This window comes from Oncorhynchus gorbuscha, linkage group LG11 (assembly GCF_021184085.1).
Source record: "Oncorhynchus gorbuscha isolate QuinsamMale2020 ecotype Even-year linkage group LG11, OgorEven_v1.0, whole genome shotgun sequence".
Taxonomy (NCBI): domain Eukaryota; kingdom Metazoa; phylum Chordata; class Actinopteri; order Salmoniformes; family Salmonidae; genus Oncorhynchus; species Oncorhynchus gorbuscha.
In genome coordinates, this window is record NC_060183.1 from 55249034 (window position 1) to 55273305 (window position 24272).

Below are 24272 nucleotides of genomic sequence, written 5' to 3' on the forward strand. Positions count from 1 at the left end.
ACAAGAATATGGACATGGAACAAAGGCTACAAAAGGCAGAGGAATTAAAACGAGGCCTCAAATCTCGACAGGCTCTGTTCAAAAAAGCCAAATCACAAGGCCAGGCTGCTGTCAAGGCCAGTTTTATTTTGGCAGAAGAGATCGCTAAATCAGCCCGGCCATTTACGGAGGGGGATTTCATCAAAAACTGCATGATTAAAGTTTGTGACGAAGTTTGCCCAGAAAAAAGGCAACTCTTTTTAAATGTGAGTCTGAGCAGAAACACCATTGCCGAGAGAGTAGACCAGTTGTCCATCAATCTAAAAGAGCAGCTTGTGAAAAAGGGAAAAGATTTCATTGCATATTCCTTGGCTGTGGATGAGAGCACCGACATTTCTGACATTGCCCAGTTGTCAATTTTCATCCGCGGAGTGGACTCCAGCCTAAGCGTGACAGAGGAGTTTTTGGCTTTACGTCCTATGCATGGCACAACTACGGGGCATGATTTGTATGAAGAGGTGTCAAGATGTGTAAATGAGATGGAGCTGCCTTGGGAAAAACTCGTGGGTTTGACAACCGACGGAGCACCTGCGATGTGTGGACACAGGAGCGGACTGGTGGGGAAGATACGGGAAAAGATGCAAGAGGAAAACGCGACAGGTGAGCTGACAGCTTATCATTGTATCATACACCAGGAAGCGTTGTGCGGTAAAGCCTTGAAAATGGAGCATGTAATGAGCATCATCACACGCACAGTTAACTTTATCAGAGCCAAAGGTTTGAATCACCGCCAGTTCAAGGCATTTCTGACGGAGTTAGAAACGGAGCATGGTGATTTGCCTTATCACACAGAGGTGCGATGGCTAAGCCAGGGAAAGGTGCTTCAAAGATGTTTCGAGCTTCGTGAGGAGATTTGTCTGTTCTTGGACAGCAAAGGGAAAGACACAACACAACTCCGAGACGAAATGTTTCTGTGTGAAATGGCTTTTCTGTGTGACATTACGAGTCATCTGAATGCAATGAACTTGCAGCTGCAGGGTCGGGATCGTGTCATCTCTGATATGTACAGTACAGTGAAGGCATTTAAAACCAAACTGACTCTGTGGGAGACGCAGATGCGGAAAGAAAATTTGAGCCACTTTCCCAGCTGCCAGACCATGAAAGAGAAGCTCTCTACCAGTTCGTTCCCGAGCGCACAGTTGGCTGATAAAATAGGTATGCTTGCCGCTGACTTTCGACGCCGATTTGCTGACTTTGAAGCACAAAAAAGCAGGTTGGAACTGCTCGGTAACCCATTTGCTGTTGACGTGGAAAGCTCACCACCAAACCTCCAAATGGAGTTGATTGACCTCCAATGCAATGATGCACTGAGGGCAAAATATGCGGCAGTGGGTGCTGCGGAGTTCGCCCGTTTCCTCCCCACAATGCCCCAGCTGCGCATCCAGGCTGCTCAAACGTTGTCTATGTTTGGCAGCACATACCTGTGTGAACAACTGTTTTCTTTGATGAACTTGAACAAAACATCACACAGAAGTCGACTTACTGCTGAACACCTCCACTCAATTCTGAGGATTTCCTCAGCTCAGAGCCTTACCCCGAACATTGATGAACTTGTGGAAAAGATGGGACACCACCAAGTATCACCCTCAACCTCAAACAAGTGAACATTACTGTGCAATCACATATTTAGAGTTTTTACTCAGTTCAAGTTTAAAAGTTAAAGTTTAATATTTGTTTTCACTGCATGTTACTTCTCCTTAAACAAAGTGTTGTTTTTGATTAATAGATTTTTGCACTTTATTTTATTGTATTTCAATCCAATTATATTTTTAAAATATTTCAGTTGAGTGGATGATAGAAAATTGCTATTATTGTTTTTTTCTTTGAAGTAAATTTAGCCCACTTTTGCTAAAATAGAAAATATAGGCTACTGATGGTGCCTTGAATACCGGTTTCTTTCATTTAATGTTCATGTTATGGGGATTTTTATATAAAGGAAATTTGTCTTTTGTGTCTGTTGAAAATTAAAGATTACTGACAGAGCCATAAGAAAATATTGCTCTATTTATCTGATCATATTGGAATATATTTGTTAGGTTTTCAGTAGGTTCAATTAGGTTCACTAGACTATATGCGTCATTTAAAAAATTTTCAATGAACATTCGAACAGTCCGGCCCTCGGCTTGTAGCTAAATTTTTTATTTGGCCCTCCGTCCATTTGACTTTGACACCCCTGTTCTAGTGTGTTTATGACAGAATCCTATGTTGCTACACAGATACACAGAGAGGATAAGCACTGCAACAAACATGGCAAAATAAAAGGGGAAAACGCCAAACGGCACTAACAGAGAGATGCAGAGTCACACACACACACACACACACACACACACACACACACACACACACACACACACACACACACACACACACACACACACACACACACACACACACACACACACACACACACACACACACACACACACACACACACACACACACACACACACCTGAACAAAGATGGGGAAGATGAGGATCTTGGGTGCTGCTTTAACGTAGCCATAGTTGCCGTGCGGGTTGTCGTGTTGTACATGGGAGTGTACTATAGTACAGTTCTGGTAGTTAGCAAAGCTGGAGCTCTGGACCTGCTGGTAGCTGGGTGGGGGTTGGCCAGAGAGGTTCGCTTCGGCTGGCTTAGACATCCTGGCATTAGTGGAGAGTCGTAGGAAGGTGGTCCGGCCTGCTAGTCCTACACCCCCAGGCGTGGCACCGCCAGACCCCTTTTTCTGGGGCATGCTGGCCTGACCCGGGTATATCCTCCCTGCTGAGAGACACCACATGCACAACAACACACACTGGGAGTTAACCTCGGTACGTGTTCATTAAAATCCTAGTCAGCAGTAAATGTCTTACCCAAGGTACCATGGTTGTCCTGGTAGACAGGCCTCAATATCTGAAAGAGACAAAAACATCACAATCAATGGTCCTGTTATAACAGTTGACCAATACCATACTCTGCTTTAGGATACTTTCACATGTAATGTATCCATCCCACCATAATAAATGCCTAACATGAAGTCAAAATGAAGAAATGGTTGTGTTGAGCATGGAATGGGGCCACAGACTGTTGGCTGACTCCATTACTACTGTACTGCAGTAGGCCTATGTGATCTCAGGCCAGTGAGCCATGTCACATATTCAATATACATGTGTTCAGCTCAAGGAATAGACCCAGCGACCTGAGAGCTAATGTGTGCTGTTGATACATGATGGTGACTGTGCTGTTCATTGATTCCTATGGCCTTGAGTGACACAGACGTCAACCACACACTGTACTGTACTATACCATAATGTATTGTACTGTAGCACTATGAATACAGGAGAAGGATGACATTGCCCTTGGAAATTGAATGGTTGGTGGGGAGAGCTGATCCTAGAACTGTGCCTATAGATAACTACTCAGGTACCCAAGTAGTGTTGCCCCTTGAAATGTAATGGGGGAGGGGGAAGCTGATCCTAGAACTGTGCCTAAAGATAAGATCTACCCGATATAACAAAGATGGGTAGAGGAAAGGGGTGACCTGGCGTGAAAGAGGTAACCCAACCAGAGGCATATCAATGGCTGGTACATCCAGCTATCTTCCATGATCGATTTCTCTGCTGTGTGTGTTTCAGTGGGGACTGGCTGACAGGATGGAACCAAATCATCATGGATCGTATGCCTGCTCTGACCTGGGGGAGAGATGCTCCATTTCCCCATCCTTCAAAGTTTGGATTTAGTCTGAAATGTTCTATCCTCTTATTTCCATTCACTTTGACAACTGCTTTGTCTACATCCTTCCTTTCCTCTCCCCTCGTTTTCCCTCTGCTGCTGTACCCGTCATCCATCCATCATTGCCTCTCGCTACCCCATTAATCCCTTCTACTTCTTACAACCATTATTCCAACCTCTTGATGTACTACTATTATTCAGGCTGTATCACAACCGGCTGTGATCGGGAGTTCCATAGCGCGGCACACAATTGTTCCAGCGTCGCCTGGGTTTGGCAGGTGTAGGCAGACATTGTAAACAAGAATTTGTTCTTAACTGACTTTCCTAGTTAAATAAAGGTAAAATATATACCCATATCTACTCTGTTCCCTAGCCCATATTTCCCCATAGGGAAGGTAATGGATTAATTGGGGGTAGCCATTCATGCATCACCTCCCTCGCTTATCCCTCTCTCCCCCCTCTCTCTATCCCCTTTTCTGCATCCTATTCCCCCTCCATCCAATCCTCCTCCACAGCCGTCCAAGCCAGTCCCCCCCCCCACACTCCTAACCCCCTAACCCCTCTGCTCTCCTCTTAGCATTTAGACACAGAAGACGTTCCCATCATGCTCTCTGAGCCCTATGTCATGCCATATCTGTTGAAGCAGCACAGCTGCCCTCGGACAAACACACTGCCCTACACACGCACATGTGCTGTACAAGCGCGCACACACTCAGATTGCCAGGTAGGCTACACCTCCCAGACTAACAGACAGCCTTACAGTGTCTAGGTCCCTGGGTCTGGGTGGAATGCAGGGTATACAGCCTCCTTCATTTCCGCTAGAGGCCTTCTAACAACCAGCTACTGAGTCACGGAACCCGTCAGCCACATTACTGTTTGTGATTGGCTGTTCAAGCTTAGTGGGACAGATTATGGAGGATTAGGTAAAGACTAGAAGTTCTGGGTTTTCTGGTTCTCTGCACTCATTGCTTCAACATAACTGGTCCCTTCTTCCAGGCTGGATGGTTAGTGTTGTATGGTTGGGGATGTTAAGGAATCAAGTTCACAATCAGTGTGTTTCTTTTTCCATTTGTTACACTTTATTATGTCTTTATCATAAAGAGCTATTGCCTCATATACAGCATGTCACAGGATGTTACAGTGTGCATCATTTGATAGGACACCCCATGGGCCAACTGTGGATTTCCCCATATAGGGGCTTGAATATTACTTACTATTACAGCAAATCAACTCTTGCTTGTATACTTTTTTTCACAATTTCTCATTCAACTACCTATTTACCTATTCACTATATATAGTATATGTGATTTACAGAATGCACGTGTCAGTTTGAATTACACAGATATTTCTCAGGTTAGAATGGCAGGGTATATCTCAGATTTAAATGGCAGATAGTGTATGTCAGGTAGGATTGGCACAGATCTATGGCAGGTATGAATGGCACATATTGAGATCTCCAGTGTATGTCAGGGTCTAGATAGTGCCATCGAGGGGGTAAGGCAGGAGCCTGGGATGGACCATGAGCCTCTGCTCCCCCGGCAGTACCTGGCTTCCTGGGTTGATGGGGGCCAGGATGATGTAGTTATCTCCGTTGGAAGCCTTCACTCTAGTCCCCTTCAGCGTGGCTGTGTGGCTCTGGCTATGGGTCTGGCTCCTGGCTTTACCATCCACCTCCTCCGCCCCCCCTCCTACACACCTCCTCTCCCCCCACGGCCCCCCTACTCCTCCTGCCCCTCCCCTGCCGCCCCCCTCAGAGCCGTTGACTAGCACCCGGCGGCTGGTCCTGTGGTGGGCAGGGAGGGGGGGCACGGCCGGGGGGATCTTGTCACGGTCTAGCCGGTCCTTGGACCTGTCCCTCCGCCTAGTGGGGGGTGAGGGGGTGTCGTAGTTGGGCTTGTAGGAGGGCCGGTGAATGAGGCCCTCAAAACTGGGCTTGGCGGCCGGCCCGGTTCGCCACACCACCACCGTGATCTCATTGGAGCTGTTTCTGTAGAGGGAGGGAGAGAGGGAATGTGACAACTAGTCAGGAAGAGTGAAACGGTAAGCTTATCGCCGGTAAAGAACGTGAACAAGAGGCCATGGGCCAGAGTGTCTATATAGGAATTGCTGTGCATAGATAAACTTAAAAAATGTACATGTGGAGCTCTATAAGTATTGACGATAGTTATCCCTGTCAAAGTTGGTTTAGTCCATTATTTCCTCTGTGTCTCCCTGCCTGTAGTACCTGATGGCGTGGGCGAGCTCCACACATTTCCACTGTTCTACAGGCTGACCATTGAGCTGCAGCACAGTGTCCAACTGCTGCAGACCTGCCTGATCCGCCGGACCACCTGAAGACAGGAGAGAGGTCAGTAGAGGTCCACAAACACACACACACACACACAGAGATATCGCACAAATACACACAAAGTTACACAAGCAAGCTTCTACCCACTCATTTATATACAAACCTGATATGCTTGACCACCTCAGGACAGTAGGGGCTAAGACTGGTATACAGACACCCACACATCTAGAACAACACACACACACAGGAAGGAAAAGACACACAGACACACAATCCCAAACACACAGACACACATCATCAACACACAGACAGCAGGGAGAGGAGAACCTTGCCTGTGTCGACGGCTTGTACCCTCACTGGAGAGTCAGAGCAGATGGTGAAGCCATAGCCGTCCTTTCCTCGAGGGATGGTCACCTAAAGACACAGAGACATCAAATCACCGTATGTAAAGACATTATTCAATTATTACATGACTATGTACTGTATGTCCATGGAGTGAAAAGCACATGTTATTTTTGAAAAGCCATCTACAGCCAAATAGGAGCAGTTAGAGCAACATGTGAGCATTTTGCCTACAGATTAGAGCGTGGTTCTCTCTCTGACCAGCAGCTGAGTGTGTGTGGATGGAAAGTGTGTCGATGCCAGCCACACAGACTAGCACCTTGGCCCTCATCAAAGGAGGTGGGCGCTTTGGTGTGGTTCTGACGCCAACTGTGGACAACAGCATCCGCACAGAGTAGGAGCGCAAGCACACACACACACACACACACACACACACATTTGATGCCTAAAAACTGTCTGTAAGAATTCCAGGAATAATGCCAGTGTGTGTGCCAAAATCAACAGTGCTCCGCTCCATAAGAATGTTTCCATCTCATCTGCTGACAATAGGGCCTGAAATTAAGCTCAGTAAAAGTATGTCTGAACACACAAACACAGTACGATGTTAATCCAAGACTCTTATCTAAAGTCAGTTTTATGTCTCCCCCTTAGAGTTCAGATCAGGATGGTAATAGGGTATACTGATCCTAAATCTGTGTCTGTGGTTAACCTCTGAGCGTGTCTAAGAGACTGGCATCAAGATGCATAAGTGTATTAAATTGTTTACCTTTGATAACTACAGTACAACCCTAAGTAGCAAACGGTGGCTTGAATAAGGGTTTTAGGGAGAATTCCTAGAATTCCTTGACGGATTTGCCTACAGGATTTACCATCTGTAATCTAGTGACCAACTTCAACATTGAACCCATTAAGGATTATCCCCTTTTTTCAATTTTCGCCTAAAATGACATTCCCAAATCTAACTGCCTGTAGCTCAGTCCCTGAAGCAAGGATGTGCATATTCTTGGTACCATCTGTAAGGAAAAACGTTGAAGTTTATGGAAAAGCGAAATAAATGTAGTAGAATATAACATAATAGATCTGGTAAAATATAATACAAAGAAAAAAACAACGTTTCTTTTGTATTTTTTTTGCCATCACTTTGAATTGCAAGAGAAAGGCCATAATGTATTGTTTTTCCAGCCTAGGTGCAGTTTAGATTTTGGCCACTAGATGGAGGCAGTGCATGTGCAAAGTTTTAGACTGATCCAATGAACTATTGCATTTCTGTTAAAAATGTTGTATCAAGACTGCCCAAATGTGTCTAATTGGTTTATTAATAACTTTGATGTTCAAAATTGTGCACTCTCCTCAAACAATAGCATGGTATTATTTCACTGTAATAGCTACTGTAAATTGGACAGTGCAGTTAGATTAACAAGAATTTAAGCTTTCTGCCAATATCAGATATGTCTATGTCCTATGAGATTTTCTTGTTACTTACAACCTCATTCTAATCGCATTAGCCTACGTTAGCTCACCCGTCCCTTGGAAGGGACACCGATCCCAAAGAATTAACATGAACTGTTAACCTCTTGATGCCAATTATTGCAAGGCCATATACAATCCTTATGTACAGTACCAGTCAAAAGTTTGGACACACCTACACATTCAAGGGTTTTTCTTTATTTTACTATTTTCTACATTGTAGACATCAAAACTATGAAATAACACACATGGAATAACGCAGTAACCAAAAAAGAGGGATAGGGGGCAGCATTTTCACTTTGGATGAATTGCGTGCCCATAGTGAACTGCATCCTACTCTGTCCTAGATGCTAATATATGCATATTATTATTACTATTGGATAGACTCTGAACACTCTGAAGTTTCTAAAACTGTTTGAATTATGTCTGTGAGTATAACAGAACTCATAGGGAAGACAAATTTCCAAACAGGAAGTGGAAATTCTTGGGCTGGTCGAATTTCAAGTCATCGCCTATTCACATCCAAACAAGATATGGATATGTTCGCACTTCCTACGCCTTCCACTAGATGTCAACAGTCAGTAGATCGTGGCATGAAGCCTCTCGTGTGATGTATGACCGGATGGGAGGGGATTGAGTCAGTGGTTTGTCAGAATGCCAGTTCCTGGTTGCGCACCATTACTGTTGATATCGCCTGCGTTCCATGACTCTGCAGACAAAAACGAATGCTCCGGTTGGAACGTTATTGGATATATATGAAAATAACATCCTGAAGATTGATTCTCTACTTAGTTTGACCAGTTATTTCGACCTGGAATATAACTTTTTGAAGTTTTCGTGCGAGTTCGCCTTGACCAGCGCCAGCTTTCGGGACATGTGAACTAACCATGCTAGCAAAAGCAGCTAATTGGACACTAGTAATGGACATTATGGAACAAAACAACAATTTATTGTGGAACTAGGACTCCTTTCACTGCATTCTGATGAAAGATCATCAAAGGGAATATTTATGATGTAATTTCGTATTTATGTTGACTCCAACACGGCAGAGAAATAGATTATTGCATGGTTTTAGATTATTTTAGATTATTGCCGTTTTAGATTATTGCATGGTATGTTGTTTTCGTAACGTTTTTAACAAATCTGACACAGCGGTTGCATTAAGAAGCAGTGTATCTTTAATTATATGTAAAACATGTATCTTTCGTCAAAGTTTATGATGAGTATTTCTGTTATCTGGCATAGCTCTCTGTAATTACTCTGGATATTTTGGAGGCATTTCTGAACATGACGTCAATGTAAACCTGAGATTTGTGGATATAAATATGCATATTATCGAACAAAACTTAAATGTATTGTGTAACATGTCATATGAGTGTCATCGGATGAAGATGATCAAAGGTTAGTATTTAATTTTATCTCTAATTCTGCTTTTGTGACTATCTTTGGCTGGGAAAAACCTAGCCATGAGAAGTTAAACAAGTCTAAATATATTTTACATTTGAGATTCTTCAAAGTTGCCACCCTTTGCCCTGATGACAGCTTTGCACACACTTGGCATTCTCTCAAACAGCTTCATGAGGTAGTCACCAAAAATGTGTGCCTTGTTAAAAGTTAATTTGTGGAATATCTATCCTTCTTAATGCGTTTGAGCCAATCAGTTGTGTTGTGACAAGGTAGAGTGGTATACAGAAGATAGCCCTATTTGGTAAAATACCAAGTCCATTTTATGGCAAGAACAGTTCAAATAAGCAGAGAGAAACAACAGACCATCATTACTTTAAGACATGAAGGTCAGTCAATCCGGAACATTTCAAAAACGTTTAAAGTTTTCTTCAAAAACCATCAAGGGCTATGATGAAACTTGCTCTCATGAGGACCGCCACAGGAAAGGAAGACCCAGAGTTATGACTGCTGCAGAGGATACGTTCATTAGAGTTAACTGCACCTCAGATTGCAGCCCAAATAAATGCTTCACAGAGTTCAAGTAAGAGACACATCTCAACATCAACTGTTCAGAGGAGACTGTGTGAATCAGGCCTTCATGGTCAAATTGCTGCAAAGAAACCACTACTAAAGGACACTAATAATAAGCCAAGAAACACGAGCAATGGACATTAGACCGGTGGAAATCTGTCCTTGGTCTGATGAGTCCAAATTTGAGATTTTTGGTTCCAACCGCCGTGTCTTTGTGAGATGCAGAGTAGGTTGAAGGGATGTTCACCGCATGTTTGGTTCCCACCGTGAAGCAAGGAGGTGGAGGTGTGATGCTTTTCTGGTAACACTGTCTGTGATTTATTTAGAATTCAAGGCACACTTAACCAGCATGTCTTCCACAGCATTCTGCAATGGCCCAAAACACACCTCCGGGCTGTGTAAGGGCTATTTTACCAAGATGAAGAGTGATGGTGCTGCATCAGATGACCTGGCCTCCATAATCACCCGACTTCAACCCAATTGAGATCGTTTGGGATGAGTTGGACCGTAGAGTGAAGGAAAAGCAGCCAACAAGTGCTCAGCATATGTGGGAACTCCTTCAAGACCGTTGGAAAATAATTCCTCGTGAAGCTGTTTGAGACAATGCCAAGGGCTGTCATCAAGGCAAAGGGTGATTTGTTTAACACTTTTTTGGTTACTATATGATTCCATATGTGTTATTTCATAGTTTTGATGTCTACAATGTAGAAAATAGTAAAAAAATGAATGAGTAGGTGTGTGCAAACTTTTCACTTGCACTGTATGTCCAATGATTATGCATTATGTTCGCTCACATACTGTAAATGCCATGATCACTAATTATAGTGTGTTGGAAGGGCTTGGCACCTGAAATGGATGAAGACAATTAAGTAAAGGATAAATCAAACTGGGGCATAAAGTTTGATTCATCTGATTCACTCTTGATATGCTGTGAGCTGACAGATTACACTGTGATCGATGGACACACACTGTGAGAACATGGAGTCACAGTCCATAATCACTGGTGACATACGGTATGTCACCCCCAACATCATGTCACCGCCCCCACCACCATGGTGACAGCTAGGTTGACCTCCTCCCACTGCTGACTGACTAACTGATTGATTGGCTGTACACGTTATGTCAATTATGACATTTCTCAGAATCCTCCAAATTGGACATACTTTCCACTCATCAAAATACATGGTAATCTTGATAGTCTTTTAAAATGCTTGATAGATGATAATCTTGATAGTCTTTTAAAATGCTTGATAGATTATAATCTTGATAGTTAAAAAAAAAATTGATAGATGATAATCTTGATAGTCTTTTAAAATATTTGATAGATGATAAACTCGCTAGTATTTTTAAATATTTGATAGATGATAATGTTGACAGTCTTAAAATGTTTAGTAAATTATAATCTTGATAGTTAAAAGGAAATCTAGATAATCTGGATAGTGGAGAAGACAACTGTTTAATAACACAACATACTGGCTAACGACCAGAGACAACATCACTACTGTCAGATATGAGAGAGAGAAGGAAGACGTGAGATGAAGAGAAGAAGAGACAAAAAGACAGATGGGGAGGAGAGAAACAACAGAAGCTAATAGAGAAAGGCCGGGGGAGAGTCTGAGGGAGAGAAGAGAAAGGCCGGGGGAGAGTCTGAGGGAGAGAAGAGAAAGGCCGGGGGAGAGTCTGAGGGAGAGAAGAGAAAGGCCGGGGGAGAGTCTGAGGGAGAGAAGAGAAAGGCCGGGGGAGAGTCTGAGGGAGAGAAGAGAAAGGCCGGGGAGAGTCTGAGGGAGAGAAGAGAAAGGCCGGGGAGAGTCTGAGGGAGAGAAGAGAAAGGCCGGGGGAGAGTCTGAGGGAGAGAAGAGAAAGGCCGGGGGAGAGTCTGAGGGAGAGAAGAGAAAGCGAAAAGAGGAAGTGAGAGAGAGAGAAAGAGATGGGGGCTCTGTAGGGGGTAGTGGTGTGAAGGGATGGTTGGCACGCAGTAGAAGAGGGAGGGTAGAGGGGGGGTAGTGTTAATTAGAGGTGCCCCCTGGCCTCTCTGAGCGTGGGACCGGACCACAAGGAGACAAGACACACACCGACTGGCATCCAGGGCTTGACAGTGGGCACACGGTGGGTAAACACACACATACATTCTTACTCACTAACCCTCATCCCTGGTCTTGCTCTCCCATGCGCTAACACACACGTCCAACCTTGCTCCACAATACTAATGCGATCAGTTTGTACAGCTCTTCAGGCCAAGACCAGAGAACCAGCAACAACTGTCTGACAGGCAGCACACAAAGCCGGCTCAGAGTGAGCATCTGGATGCTATTCTCCCATCTCCAGTTTGTATCAAGAGCCTCAATCTATCTCCTTCCAGTCAAATGAGAAGGTTACGAGCCCACTTATATGGTGCTTTAGAGTGAGTATGAAACTACCATTGCTCTCTGTTGAGAGACTTCGCTATTGAAATGAGTTGTACAAGAGTGTATTTATGTAACATGTAGGAGTGGGTGAGTGTGTGTGTGTGGAGTCGTGACCTGTTGTCCTGTGAGATGCACATTGTGTGGGTGCATGGGTGTGTGCATGTGCGTGTGTGTGAGACCAAGCTTTTTCTCTGTTGTTTTGCCTCAACAATCTCATGAGACACTATCTATGAGAGCCCACAGCTATGAGTCAACCCACTGTCTGTCTGTCTGTCTGTCTGTCTGTCTGTCTGTCTGTCTGTCTGTCTGTCTGTCTGTCTGTCTGTCTGTCTGTCTGTCTGTCTGTCTGTCTGTCTGTCTGTCTGTCTGTCTGTCTGTCTGTCTGTCTGTCTGTCTGTCTGTCTGTCTGTCTGTCTGTCTGTCTGTCTGTCTGTCTGTCTGTCTGTCTGTCTGTCTGTCTGTCTGTCTGTCTGTCTGTCTGTGTGCTTCTGCTCTGTTTTATGCCTCTCCAGCCTGTAAACCCGATGTGCCTCAGTGATTGCACTACTAACGTACACACAGACACACACATGCACACACACTACAGGACTAAAGCAAAATAACAATTCTCTCCCATCCACTAACAGGTATGTTTGTGAGCTGAACTCCACAACACTATAACTCCAGTAAGACATTGCCAGTCCGTTGAGCAAGGCCTTTTCTGGGTCACTGTGTTTTGGTGACAACATGTCTAGGCTGGCAGAAAAACATAACTCTCTGCCAGCCCAGTATTGTGTCCATGTCAACACACTGTACTGACGCGATGCCATGCAAACTCCAATCACTGATTGCAAACTTAGATAAGAAAGGTTAGATAAGAAAGGTTTGTGCTAAGTCTATAAGCTATAAGCTTGAGACTGATTCGTAAGTGAGGATGAGGGACTCCAGACTTTGGGTGTAATTGTTAGCCTGTAGCACAGTCTCAATTTTCTCTCTTTCTCTCTTTTTCTCCATCAGATTGCCTCTGGATAAATAATGCAGATGGCAGAGACCTCATTCTTCTGTCTCTCTCAGGAAACAGGGAACACAATTTCATCCACTCGTTTTTACACTGGTTTCCTCATCATCACTTCCCTTCCATGTTAGATACTGTAGGAGTGAGCTTTCCAATGGCAAACACTCCACGTTAGATACTGTAGGAGTGAGCTTTCCAATGGCAAACACTCCACGTTAGATACTGTAGGAGTGAGCTTTCCAATGGCAAACACTCCACGTTAGATACTGTAGGAGTGAGCTTTCCAATCCACGTTAGATACTGTAGGTGTGAGCTTTCCAATGGCAAACACTCCACGTTAGATACTGTAGGTGTGAGCTTTCCAATGGCAAACACTCCACGTTAGATACTGTAGGAGTGAGCTTTCCAATGGCAAACACTCCACGTTAGATACTGTAGGAGTGAGCTTTCCAATGGCAAACACTCCACGTTAGATACTGTAGGAGTGAGCTTTCCAATGGCAAACACTCCACGTTAGATACTGTAGGTGTGAGCTTTCCAATGGCAAACACTCCACGTTAGATACTGTAGGAGTGAGCTTTCCAATGGCAAACACTCCACGTTAGATACTGTAGGAGTGAGCTTTCCAATGGCAAACACTCCACGTTAGATACTGTAGGAGTGAGCTTTCCAATGGCAAACACTCCACGTTAGATACTGTAGGTGTGAGCTTTCCAATGGCAAACACTCCACGTTAGATACTGTAGGAGTGAGCTTTCCAATGGCAAACACTCCACGTTAGATACTGTAGGAGTGAGCTTTCCAATGGCAAACACTCCACGTTAGATACTGTAGGAGTGAGCTTTCCAATGGCAAACACTCCACGTTAGATACTGTAGGTGTGAGCTTTCCAATGGCAAACACTCCACGTTAGATACTGTAGGAGTGAGCTTTCCAATGGCAAACACTCCACGTTAGATACTGTAGGAGTGAGCTTTCCAATGGCAAACACTCCACGTTAGATACTGTAGGAGTGAGCTTTTCCAATGGCAAACACTCCACGTTAGATACTGTAGGAGTGAGCTTTCCAATGGCAAACACTCCACATTAGATACTGTAGGAGTGAGCTTTCCAATGGCAAACACTCCACGTTAGATACTGTAGGAGTGAGCTTTCCAATGGCAAACACTCCACGTTAGATACTGTAGGAGTGAGCTTTCCAATGGCAAACACTCCACGTTAGATACTGTAGGAGTGAGCTTTCCAATGGCAAACACTCCACATTAGATACTGTAGGAGTGAGCTTTCCAATGGCAAACACTCCAATGGCAAAGTAAAGCCTAAAGCCTCAAATATAAATTCCATAACTGCTATCTATCTATCTCTTACTGTTCCGGTGCCTTAATCCAATTGCACTATACAAAAAATATATATATACTTTCACAACCAATTGAAGGGTCTGCTTCCTACACCATTGCTTTCATCTTTCTGTTCCCTTGTCATTTTAAAATGTTCATGCTTTCTAACATACTCTCTTTGTCTGTGTTGCAGTCTCTCCAAAAGAGCCGGCTACACACAAAACCCTAGCTGAACCCCCATCCCTCCTCCTCTCCCCTCTTCTTCCATTCTCCCACTACCACGTTCTCTGCACTTCCATTCGCACACCCTCCTACCCCACTCCCTGTCCTCGCCCTCTACCCCCCTCCTACCCCACTCCCTGTCCTCTCCCTCTCTTCCCACACGCACACTTACCTGACACTCTCCCCCATTTGTCACACCCCTATGCACAACACACTTCTATCTCTCCCCCCTCCCATCCTCCCTCCCTTTCTCTCTCCAGGTGATTATCTAGGGGGACAGACCTGAGGCAGTCTAGCGGCGATGCAGACCCTACACAGCCCGTGGATGGTATGCATGACTCCCGGCTCCTCCTGAAGACAGACACACTGTGGATGCTCCTCTGTCTACAGTCCTAGATGGTTCTCTGTGGATGATCCTCTTGAGTTCCTCTGTTCGTCTTTATACTCAGAGGAAGATCTCCTAAACACAATGGTCTGTATGGTCCTTTGGGTTCTCCCAACGCTGTATGTGCTCTTCAATGTGTTATGTGTGTACCCCAATCTGATTCCTCTGTCCACTCTGGATGATCCTCTGTGTGTGGTTGTCTAGTTAGGGTCCTCTATGGAATAGTCCAGTCAGTATGGTCTGTGTTGATTGCTGTCCTTTATGAGGCAACCACTAGGTATGGTCCTATCTGCATGGTCAACATGCAGTCAATAAGATGCACTGGAAACCGTTCTCTGTATGTGGTCAGTGCTGTCACCAAGTAGATCCTCTATTAACTATGCTAATGCTCCGGGTGCGGTACTCCAAGCCCTGTGTATGGGTCCTCAGAATGCTGTGTATGGGTCCTCGCAACACCGTGAGTCCTCCTAGCGCTGTCCAGTCTTCTCTGATCTGAGTGAGTCCGTGTGTGGGGGCTGGCGTCGCGGAGGCGAGACTGGTGCTGCGTTGGCCTGCTCCAGCCACACTGCACTTGGCATGGCCGCTCATGGGAACTCCGCTCTGGAGAAGAATGGGAGGAAGTGCTCCCTCACCCCCCTCCTCACGCTCCTCTCTTTTGCCTCCCCCCCACCTCGAGCCCTGTCCGGGCCAGCCTGTTTGTGTGCCTACCCTCGATAAGCCCAGAACAACTTCCTGAGCCAGCGTTACAGGGCTGAGAGAGAGAGGTGAGACAGACTGCTCACACACACAGATGTGTTATCATACTGTAGAAGTGGAAGAGAGAGAAGAGCACTGTGAGAATGAACGCTTTTGCATCCATAATATGAGGTAGGAGGGAGTCTGTAGACGCTCAATCACAGCCATGTATTATAAATACAGTAGATATACTCCTGTGTGTTTATGAGCGTCCCTCTTTGCCATATTCACCCACATGCACTAACAAGAAACATCCACTGTGTGCAGCCTCCTGTTGCGCAACTCTTACAATGAAAGACAGAACACGCTGCTGTTGAGTGGTTGAAAGCAGCACATGAGTGGTCGAAAGCAGCACATGAGTGGTTGAAAGCAACACATACCCCTCACCTCGCAATTTTTCTGCAAATCTCTCTTTTTGCACACACACACAGTCAGTTTTCACACCTAGACACATTCTCTGGAGACCTCCCTGCGCGCTCTCTAAACTATTTTACAGCAGTCTCACACCAGACACCATCATGTTTGTTATGTTTGATTCTTTCATGTTTCCTCTCCTTTTCCTTTCAATTTTCCCTGTGCAGGAATTCAGGTCTGTGAATGTGCTACTCCGGCAAACCCCTTTCCAGTTATCAAAACACTCTCCTATTTTTGTTTTTGATTGGCTACGGCATGAGAGCCGGAAACAGGAGGGCTATGAAATCTATGTAAAATAACAACAAACATCGCTCGGCCAGAAAACTGGCAAATGTAACCCCAGAGCGACCTCATTAATTCTTAACATGTCTCCGTTCCATTTATCCTTTAGTGGCTGGCTCACTGGAGGTTTACAGAGTCACAGAAAGGGACAGGCCAAAGAGTAACCCATAGTGGGCTCTCTCCACAATGCTAACAGGCTGACAGAAAAGGCCATTCAAGTCCTTACATCCCCTCTACTGGGCATTTAGGGGGACTTTTCCCTGTTCCCCTTTTTAAGGGGGGAAGGTTACCCTTCAATCGCACACAAAAACATGCGAGAGCTCTTTCTCTTCCTTTTCTATCCTTCTGTTCAGCTCTAAACAGGCAGAAGGATGGATTAGAGGGAGAGAGAGAAAGAGAGGGAGAGAGAAAAAGAGAGAGAGGCAAGTGTTTGTAACTCCGTCTTTGAGCCAGACAAGACGAACGGAGCGGCTCCCCTTTGGAGTGTGGGATCTTCCGAGCGTCTCTCTGGCTGACCTGACTAGAGGAGGCATCAAAGACAGGCAGCGTCTCTCTGGCTGACCTGACTATCGGAGGCATCAAAGACAGGCAGCGTCTCTCTGGCTGACCTGACTATTGGAAGCATCAAAGACAGGCAGCGTCTCTCTGGCTGACCTGACTAGAAGAGGCATCAAAGACAGGCAGCGTCTCTCTGGCTGACCTGACTATTGGAAGCATCAAAGACAGGCAGCGTCTCTCTGGCTGACCTGACTAGAGGAGGCATCAAAGACAGGCAGCGTCTCTCTGGCTGACCTGACTATTGGAAGCATCAAAGACAGGCAGCGTCTCTCTGGCTGACCTGACTATCGGAGGCATCAAAGACAGACAGCGTCTCTCTGGCTGACCTGACTATTGGAAGCATCAAAGACAGGCAGCGTCTCTCTGGCTGACCTGACTATCGGAGGCATCAAAGACAGGCAGCGTCTCTCTGGCTGACCTGACTATTGGAAGCATCAAAGACAGTAGGCGTCTCTCTGGCTGACCTGACTATCGGAGGCATCAAAGACAGACAGCGTCTCTCTGGCTGACCTGACTAGAGGAGGCATCAAAGACAGTAGGCGTCTCTCTGGCTGACCTGACTATTGGAAGCATCAAAGACAGTAGGCGTCTCTCTGGCTGACCTGACTATTGGAAGCATCTAAGACAGGCAGCGTCTCTCTGACTGACCTGACTATTGGAGGCATCAAAGACAGTAGGCGTCTCTCTGACTGACCTGACTATTGGAAGCATCAAAGACAGTAGGCGTCTCTCTGGCTGACCTGACTATTGGAGGCATCAAAGACAGGCAGCGCCTCTCTGGCTGACCTGACTATTGGAAGCATCAAAGACAGTAGGCGTCTCTCTGGCTGACCTGACTATTGGAAGCATCTAAGACAGGCAGCGTCTCTCTGACTGACCTGACTATTGGAGGCATCAAAGACAGGCAGCGTCTCTCTGGCTGACCTGACTATTGGAAGCATCAAAGACAGGCAGCGTCTCTCTGGCTGACCTGACTATTGGAAGCATCAAAGACAGGCAGTGTCTCTCTGGCTGACCTGACTATTGGAGGCATCAAAGACAGTCAGTGTCTCTCTGGCTGACTTGAGTAGAGGAGGCATCAAAGACAGGCAGCGTCTCTCTGGCTGACTTGAGTAGAGGAGGCATCACAGACAGGCAGTGTCTCTCTGGCTAACCTGACTAGAGGAGGCATCAACGACAGGCAGTGTCTCTCTGGCTGACCTGACTATTGGGGGCATCAAAGACAGGCAGTGTCTCTCTGGCTGACTTGAGTAGAGGAGGCATCAAAGACAGGCAGCGTCTCTCTGGCTGACCTGACTATCGGAGGCATCAAAGACAGGCAGCGTCTCTCTGGCTGACCTGACTATCGGAGGCATCAAAGACAGGCAGCGTCTCTCTGGCTGACCTGACTATCGGAGGCATCAAAGACAGGCAGCGTCTCTCTGGCTGACCTGACTAGAGGAGGCATCAAAGACAGGCAGCGTCTCTCTGGCTGACCTGACTAGAGGAGGCATCAAAGACAGGCAGCGTCTCTCTGGCTGACCTGACTAGAGGAGGCATCAAAGACAGGCAGCGTCTCTCTGGCTAACCTGACTAGAGGAGGCATCAAAGACAGGCAGCGTCTCTCTGGCTGACCTGACTAGAGGAGGCATCAAAGACAGGCAGCTTCCACTCCACTGGGCAGCTAGGACCAAGGCCAGGGGCAGGACTAGACTGGGGTTATTTTGTAGGTTTAGGGCCAAGGCCAGGGATAGGACTAGGTTCAGGGTTAGGACTGGGATTATTTTATAGGGGTAGGACTAGGCCCAGCCCCAGGGCAGAGATTTGGACCAGGGTCATGACAGGCTAGGGCAGGGGTTAGTTCTGGCTGTGGTTAAAAACAGGACTATAGGACTAGGACTGTGTTGGTTCCAGGGCTGGTGCCTGGACTGGAGCCCCTGCAGAGCTAAGAAACCCAACAAAATAAACAACCATTCTGTCCTTGCTCTCACCCTTATCCTCATCACCTCTCTGCATCCAGAGCAACAGGACAGTGTCACTCCCAGGTCTCAGGAAATGGAGAGAGAGGAAAGTAATACCAGCCGACAAGCACTTGCTGTCATGAGTCAGGGAAACTTTTTGTCAGCTCAATCAGTATTAATATTCATTCCCTGTGTCTGGTCTATCTGTGGGATGGACCACTGGAGATGTGTTGCTCTGTCCGTTCAGGTTAAGTGCTGTGAGATGTTAATATGGCAGTGGAGGGGTTGGGCTCTTGCCACTCCTTGGAAAAGGACTTAGTTGCATTGGACACGACTCACAGAGACAGAGAAAGCTGACAGAACCTAGGCTGTGATGAAGAAAAACATAACTGGAAAGAACAGGAGTGAGGGGAAGTCTGAAATAAAACAAAACTAGTTTTGGTTTGAATTAGATTTTTGTGTGTCTGCAGTTTTTGCAGTGTGGGTTTGATCGAATCTGATCCCCCGAGTATGCATAGATATCGGTATCCCAGTATCCTTTCGAAGCACCTGCAAACTGTTTAAACGAGTACTGTAAACCATTTGTAGACATTATGACACTTAGTGAACAGGTAACGAGTTTTCCGAAGAGAGAGAGAGACAGACAGAGACAGAGACAGAGACAGAGACAGAGACAGAGGGAGAGGGAGAGGAAGAGGGAGAGGGAGAGGGAGAGAAGGGAGTGCAGAACAGGAACATACTGTAAGGAACACCACGGAAGAGTCAGGGAAAACCCTGGAAAAGTAGAAATCCCAGCAGTTCCACATTCAGCCTGTGAATGTTCTTTGCCCTTCTTTAACTCAGTCTCAGGGGAACACCCCACACAGACCGCTCACATCAGCCAACAAGAGAAAAGAGAGAAAGAGGGAGAGAGAGGGAGGAGAGCGCTTAAAAATTGATGTAAATGTCTGTCATTTAGTATTGTAATACAGAAGCTTCCTGTTCCTCTTCATAGCATCTCTTCGAATGCAAACTTCAAACAACTGTTTGTTGCAGTACCAGGGTTGTGATCCAACAATAGAGCAATTGAATGAGAAAACTTGATGTGAATTTGTCGCTTGAAATTATTGTGTGTAACCAGAACCAGCAACAGATTTCAGTGTAGCTAGTGAATCAAGAAGCAACAGTGAAACATGTTCCCGATATGGGCGTTTCTAGGGTACCAGTGAGGATTTCCTACACTGTACAACTTGTTACAGCTGTTGATAAGTCATTGATAGAATATTTTGGTGTCTCATTCTTACACTGGTGAAGACAGTTGTGCCTGGATCCAAGTTGCATCTAATATCCCTAGCGAATTGAGGTTGATCATCTGTTGTTGTCTGCTTTATTTACAGCAGATTCTTGTCATTTGTTTTATCAGAGAAAGCATCAAGGTAATGTGTTCATGTTTCATATGTTTTTGTGCTTTAAATTGGACACATACGCTGTGTTCGAATACTCATACTAACCACACTAACTGTACTATTTGTGACGTAAATTGAGTATGTAGTGTGCATATTGGTCATAGTTAGTATGCCAAAACTTCCCAGATGTCATACCACATTTGCCAAAATACAAAGTACATCGCCAATCCTCACTTCCTGTTGAACGCAGAATGAGGGAGAGCTCAATTTTGTCTTTTTGAACTGCTAGCTACTAGCGGGTTTTTCTTGAGTGCTTGAACGCAGCCCGTGACGCAGTTAGCCATTGTGGCTGGAACAACGGATTGTCCCGGGTTTGTGGCTGTCTAGATCCCTGCTGTTTGTTGTCTTCAATCTTCCCTGTGACCTGCCCTGTCTGGAACTGTGTGTAGTAACAGCGTAACCTAAGTTGCTAGCTACCATGACAAAGACCAAAACCAGTGGGAGTACCGTTGAGGACAGTGGTGTCTCTCTATCACAGGTGAAGGATCTTTTAAGCAAACAAAAAGAGTTCTACAGGCAGTTGTTACAACAAGAAAATAGCTTAAAGTGTTTGGTCCAAATACTGGTGGATTCAACTAATTAAAGAATAGACGACCTGACCAGAGAGGTCCAGGACCTGAAGAACAGTTATCCCAGGGTCGGCTCGATGAGTTGAAACAGAAGAAGGGCAAAGATGACAGCAATCTGTATGTCACTGAGAGGATATCAGTTCTGTGTGTGAAACCATGATAACAATGATGGATAAATCAAATTATCTTCAGGGACAATCAAGGTGGAACAACATGGTTGTGGACGGAATTGCAGAATCTCCACGAGACCTGAAAGGAGTCTGAGGAAAAAGTGAGGGAAATTCTCTCTGAGAAATTGAAGATGGACCACAGGAAGATTGAGGTGGAGTGAGCCAACAGGACTGGAAAATCCACCACCTGCCCAGGTCACAGACCCAGACCAATTGTGGTCATGTTCCTGAAGTTCAAGGACAAGGTAGCTGTTCTGGAAAGAGTCAAGAGCTTGAGGGGAATGTATATCTTCCTCAAGGAGGACTATCATGAAGCTGTGCGCCAGAAGAGGAAAGAACTGATCCCAGCCATGAAAGCTGCCAGAGCACGTAGAGACATTGTTTACATCTGCTATGACAGGCTCGTTGTCCACCCTCCCTATGACAGGCTCATTGTCCACCCTCCCTATGACAGGCTCATTGTCCACCCTCCCTATGACAGGCTCGTTTTCCACCCTCCCTATGACAGGCTCATTTTCCACCCTCCCTATGACAGGCTCATTTTCCACCCTCCCTATGACAGGCTCGTTGTCCACCCTCCCTATGACAGGCTCGTTGTCCACCCTCCCTATGACAGGCTCGTTGTCCACCCTCCCTATGACAGGCTCATTTTCCACCCTCCCTATGACAGGCTCATTTTCCACCCTCCCTATGACAGGCTCGTTGTCCACCCTCCCTATGACAGGCTCGTTGTCCACCCTCCCTATGACAGGCTCGTTGTCCACCCTCCCTATGACAGGCTCGTTGTCCACCCTCCCTATGACAGGCTCGTTGTCCACCCTCCCTATGACAGGCTCGTTGTCCACCCTCCCTATGACAGGCTCGTTGTCCACCCTCCCTATGACAGGCTCATTGTCCACCCTCCCTATGACAGGCTCGTTGTCCACCCTCCCTATGACAGGCTCATTTTCCACCCTCCCTATGACAGGCTCATTGTCCACCCTCCCTATGACAGGCTCGTTGTCCACCCTCCCTATGACAGGCTCATTTTCCACCCTCCCTATGACAGGCTCATTTTCCACCCTCCCTATGACAGGCTCGTTGTCCACCCTCCCTATGACAGGCTCGTTGTCCACCCTCCCTATGACAGGCTCGTTGTCCACCCTCCCTATGACAGGCTCGTTGTCCACCCTCCCTATGACAGGCTCGTTGTCCATCCTCCCTATGACAGGCTCGTTGTCCACCCTCCCTATGACAGGCTCGTTGTCCACCCTCCCTATGACAGGCTCGTTGTCCACCCTCCCTATAACAGGCTCGTTGTCCACCCTCCCTATGACAGGCTCATTTTCCACCCTCCCTATGACAGGCTCATTGTCCACCCTCCCTATGACAGGCTCGTTGTCCACCCTCCCTATGACAGGCTCATTTTCCACCCTCCCTATGACAGGCTCATTTCCCACCCTCCCTATGACAGGCTCGTTGTCCACCCTCCCTATGACAGGCTCATTTTCCACCCTCCCTATGACAGGCTCATTTTCCACCCTCCCTATGACAGGCTCGTTGTCCACCCTCCCTATGACAGGCTCATTTTCCACCCTCCCTATGACAGGCTCATTTTCCACCCTCCCTATGACAGGCTCGTTGTCCACCCTCCCTATGACAGGCTCGTTGTCCACCCTCCCTATGACAGGCTCGTTGTCCACCCTCCCTATGACAGGCTCGTTGTCCACCCTCCCTATGACAGGCTCGTTGTCCATCCTCCCTATGACAGGCTCGTTGTCCACCCGCCCTATGACAGGCTCGTTGTCCACCCTCCCTATGACAGGCTCGTTGTCCACCCTCCCTATGACAGGCTCGTTGTCCACCCTCCCTATGACAGGCTCATTTTCCACCCTCCCTATGACAGGCTCATTGTCCACCCTCCCTATGACAGGCTCGTTGTCCACCCTCCCTATGACAGGCTCATTTTCCACCCTCCCTATGACAGGCTCATTTTCCACCCTCCCTATGACAGGCTCGTTGTCCACCCTCCCTATGACAGGCTCGTTGTCCACCCTCCCTATGACAGGCTCGTTGTCCACCCTCCCTATGACAGGCTCATTTTCCACCCTCCCTATGACAGGCTCATTTTCCACCCTCCCTATGACAGGCTCGTTGTCCACCCTCCCTATCACAGGCTCGTTGTCCACCCTCCCTGTGACAGGCTCGTTGTCCACCCTCCCTATGACAGGCTCATTTTCCACCCTCCCTATGACAGGCTCGTTGTCCACCCTCCCTATGACAGGCTCATTTTCCACCCTCCCTATGACAGGCTCATTGTCCACCCTCCCTATGACAGGCTCATTTTCCACCCTCCCTATGACAGGCTCATTGTCCACCTTCCCTATGACAGGCTCATTTTCCACCCTCCCTATGACAGGCTCGTTGTCCACCCTCCCTATGACAGGCTCGTTGTCCACCCTCCCTATGACAGGCTCATTGTCCACCCTCCCTATGACAGGCTCATTTTCCACCCTCCCTATGACAGGCTCATTGTCCACCTTCCCTATGACAGGCTCATTTTCCACCCTCCCTATGACAGGCTCGTTGTCCACCCTCCCTATGACAGGCTCGTTGTCCACCCTCCCTATGACAGGCTCATTGTCCACCCTCCCTATGACAGGCTCGTTGTCCACCCTCCCTCACAGAAGTCTGGAAGGGATGAGAGAGCCAAGCCTATGGGTACGTAGCTTCAACCCCGCAGCACACACACACACACACCAATTGATTCATGGACTGTTGGATGTATTTTTTTTCTCTTGCTTTTTTTGCTCTTTTTAGTATTATGTCGATCTCTGAAAAGCTACCCAGGAAAGGGCTGAAAATTGCACATATTTTTATATGTGTATGTAGCCTTAGAAATAAGGTTAATGAAATCAATAACTTGCTAGCATCAGCTAATATTCATATATTAGCCATTCTGAGAGGAATTGTTGACTTGTATAAAGCTGGAAAGGGTTACAAAAGTATCTAT

At 46.5% G+C, this 24272-nt stretch overlaps 1 protein-coding gene across 6 annotated transcripts in view; it reads right to left on the minus strand.

Annotated features, from left to right (window-relative positions):
• The window catches only part of LOC124048947 (regulator of G-protein signaling 3-like), a 221153-nt gene that overhangs the window by 171446 nt on the left and 25435 nt on the right, over positions 1 to 24272 (minus strand). For 5 of the 6 annotated variants that reach the window (XR_006841330.1, XM_046370144.1, XM_046370142.1 and 2 more), the window contains 5 exons: positions 6371 to 6452; positions 5976 to 6081; positions 5297 to 5738; positions 2893 to 2932; positions 2490 to 2803 (listed from right to left, as the gene is read on the minus strand). Coding sequence is in view for 5 of the 6 variants with exons in the window: in XM_046370144.1 (XP_046226100.1) it covers positions 2490 to 2803; positions 2893 to 2932; positions 5297 to 5738; positions 5976 to 6081; positions 6371 to 6452 (984 nt within the window). In the remaining variant the exon portion in view is untranslated. Of the gene's footprint in view, positions 1 to 2489; positions 2804 to 2892; positions 2933 to 5296; positions 5739 to 5975; positions 6082 to 6370; positions 6453 to 15064; positions 15771 to 24272 lie in introns of those variants that run through there. The other variant, XM_046370143.1, reaches the window with a different exon arrangement.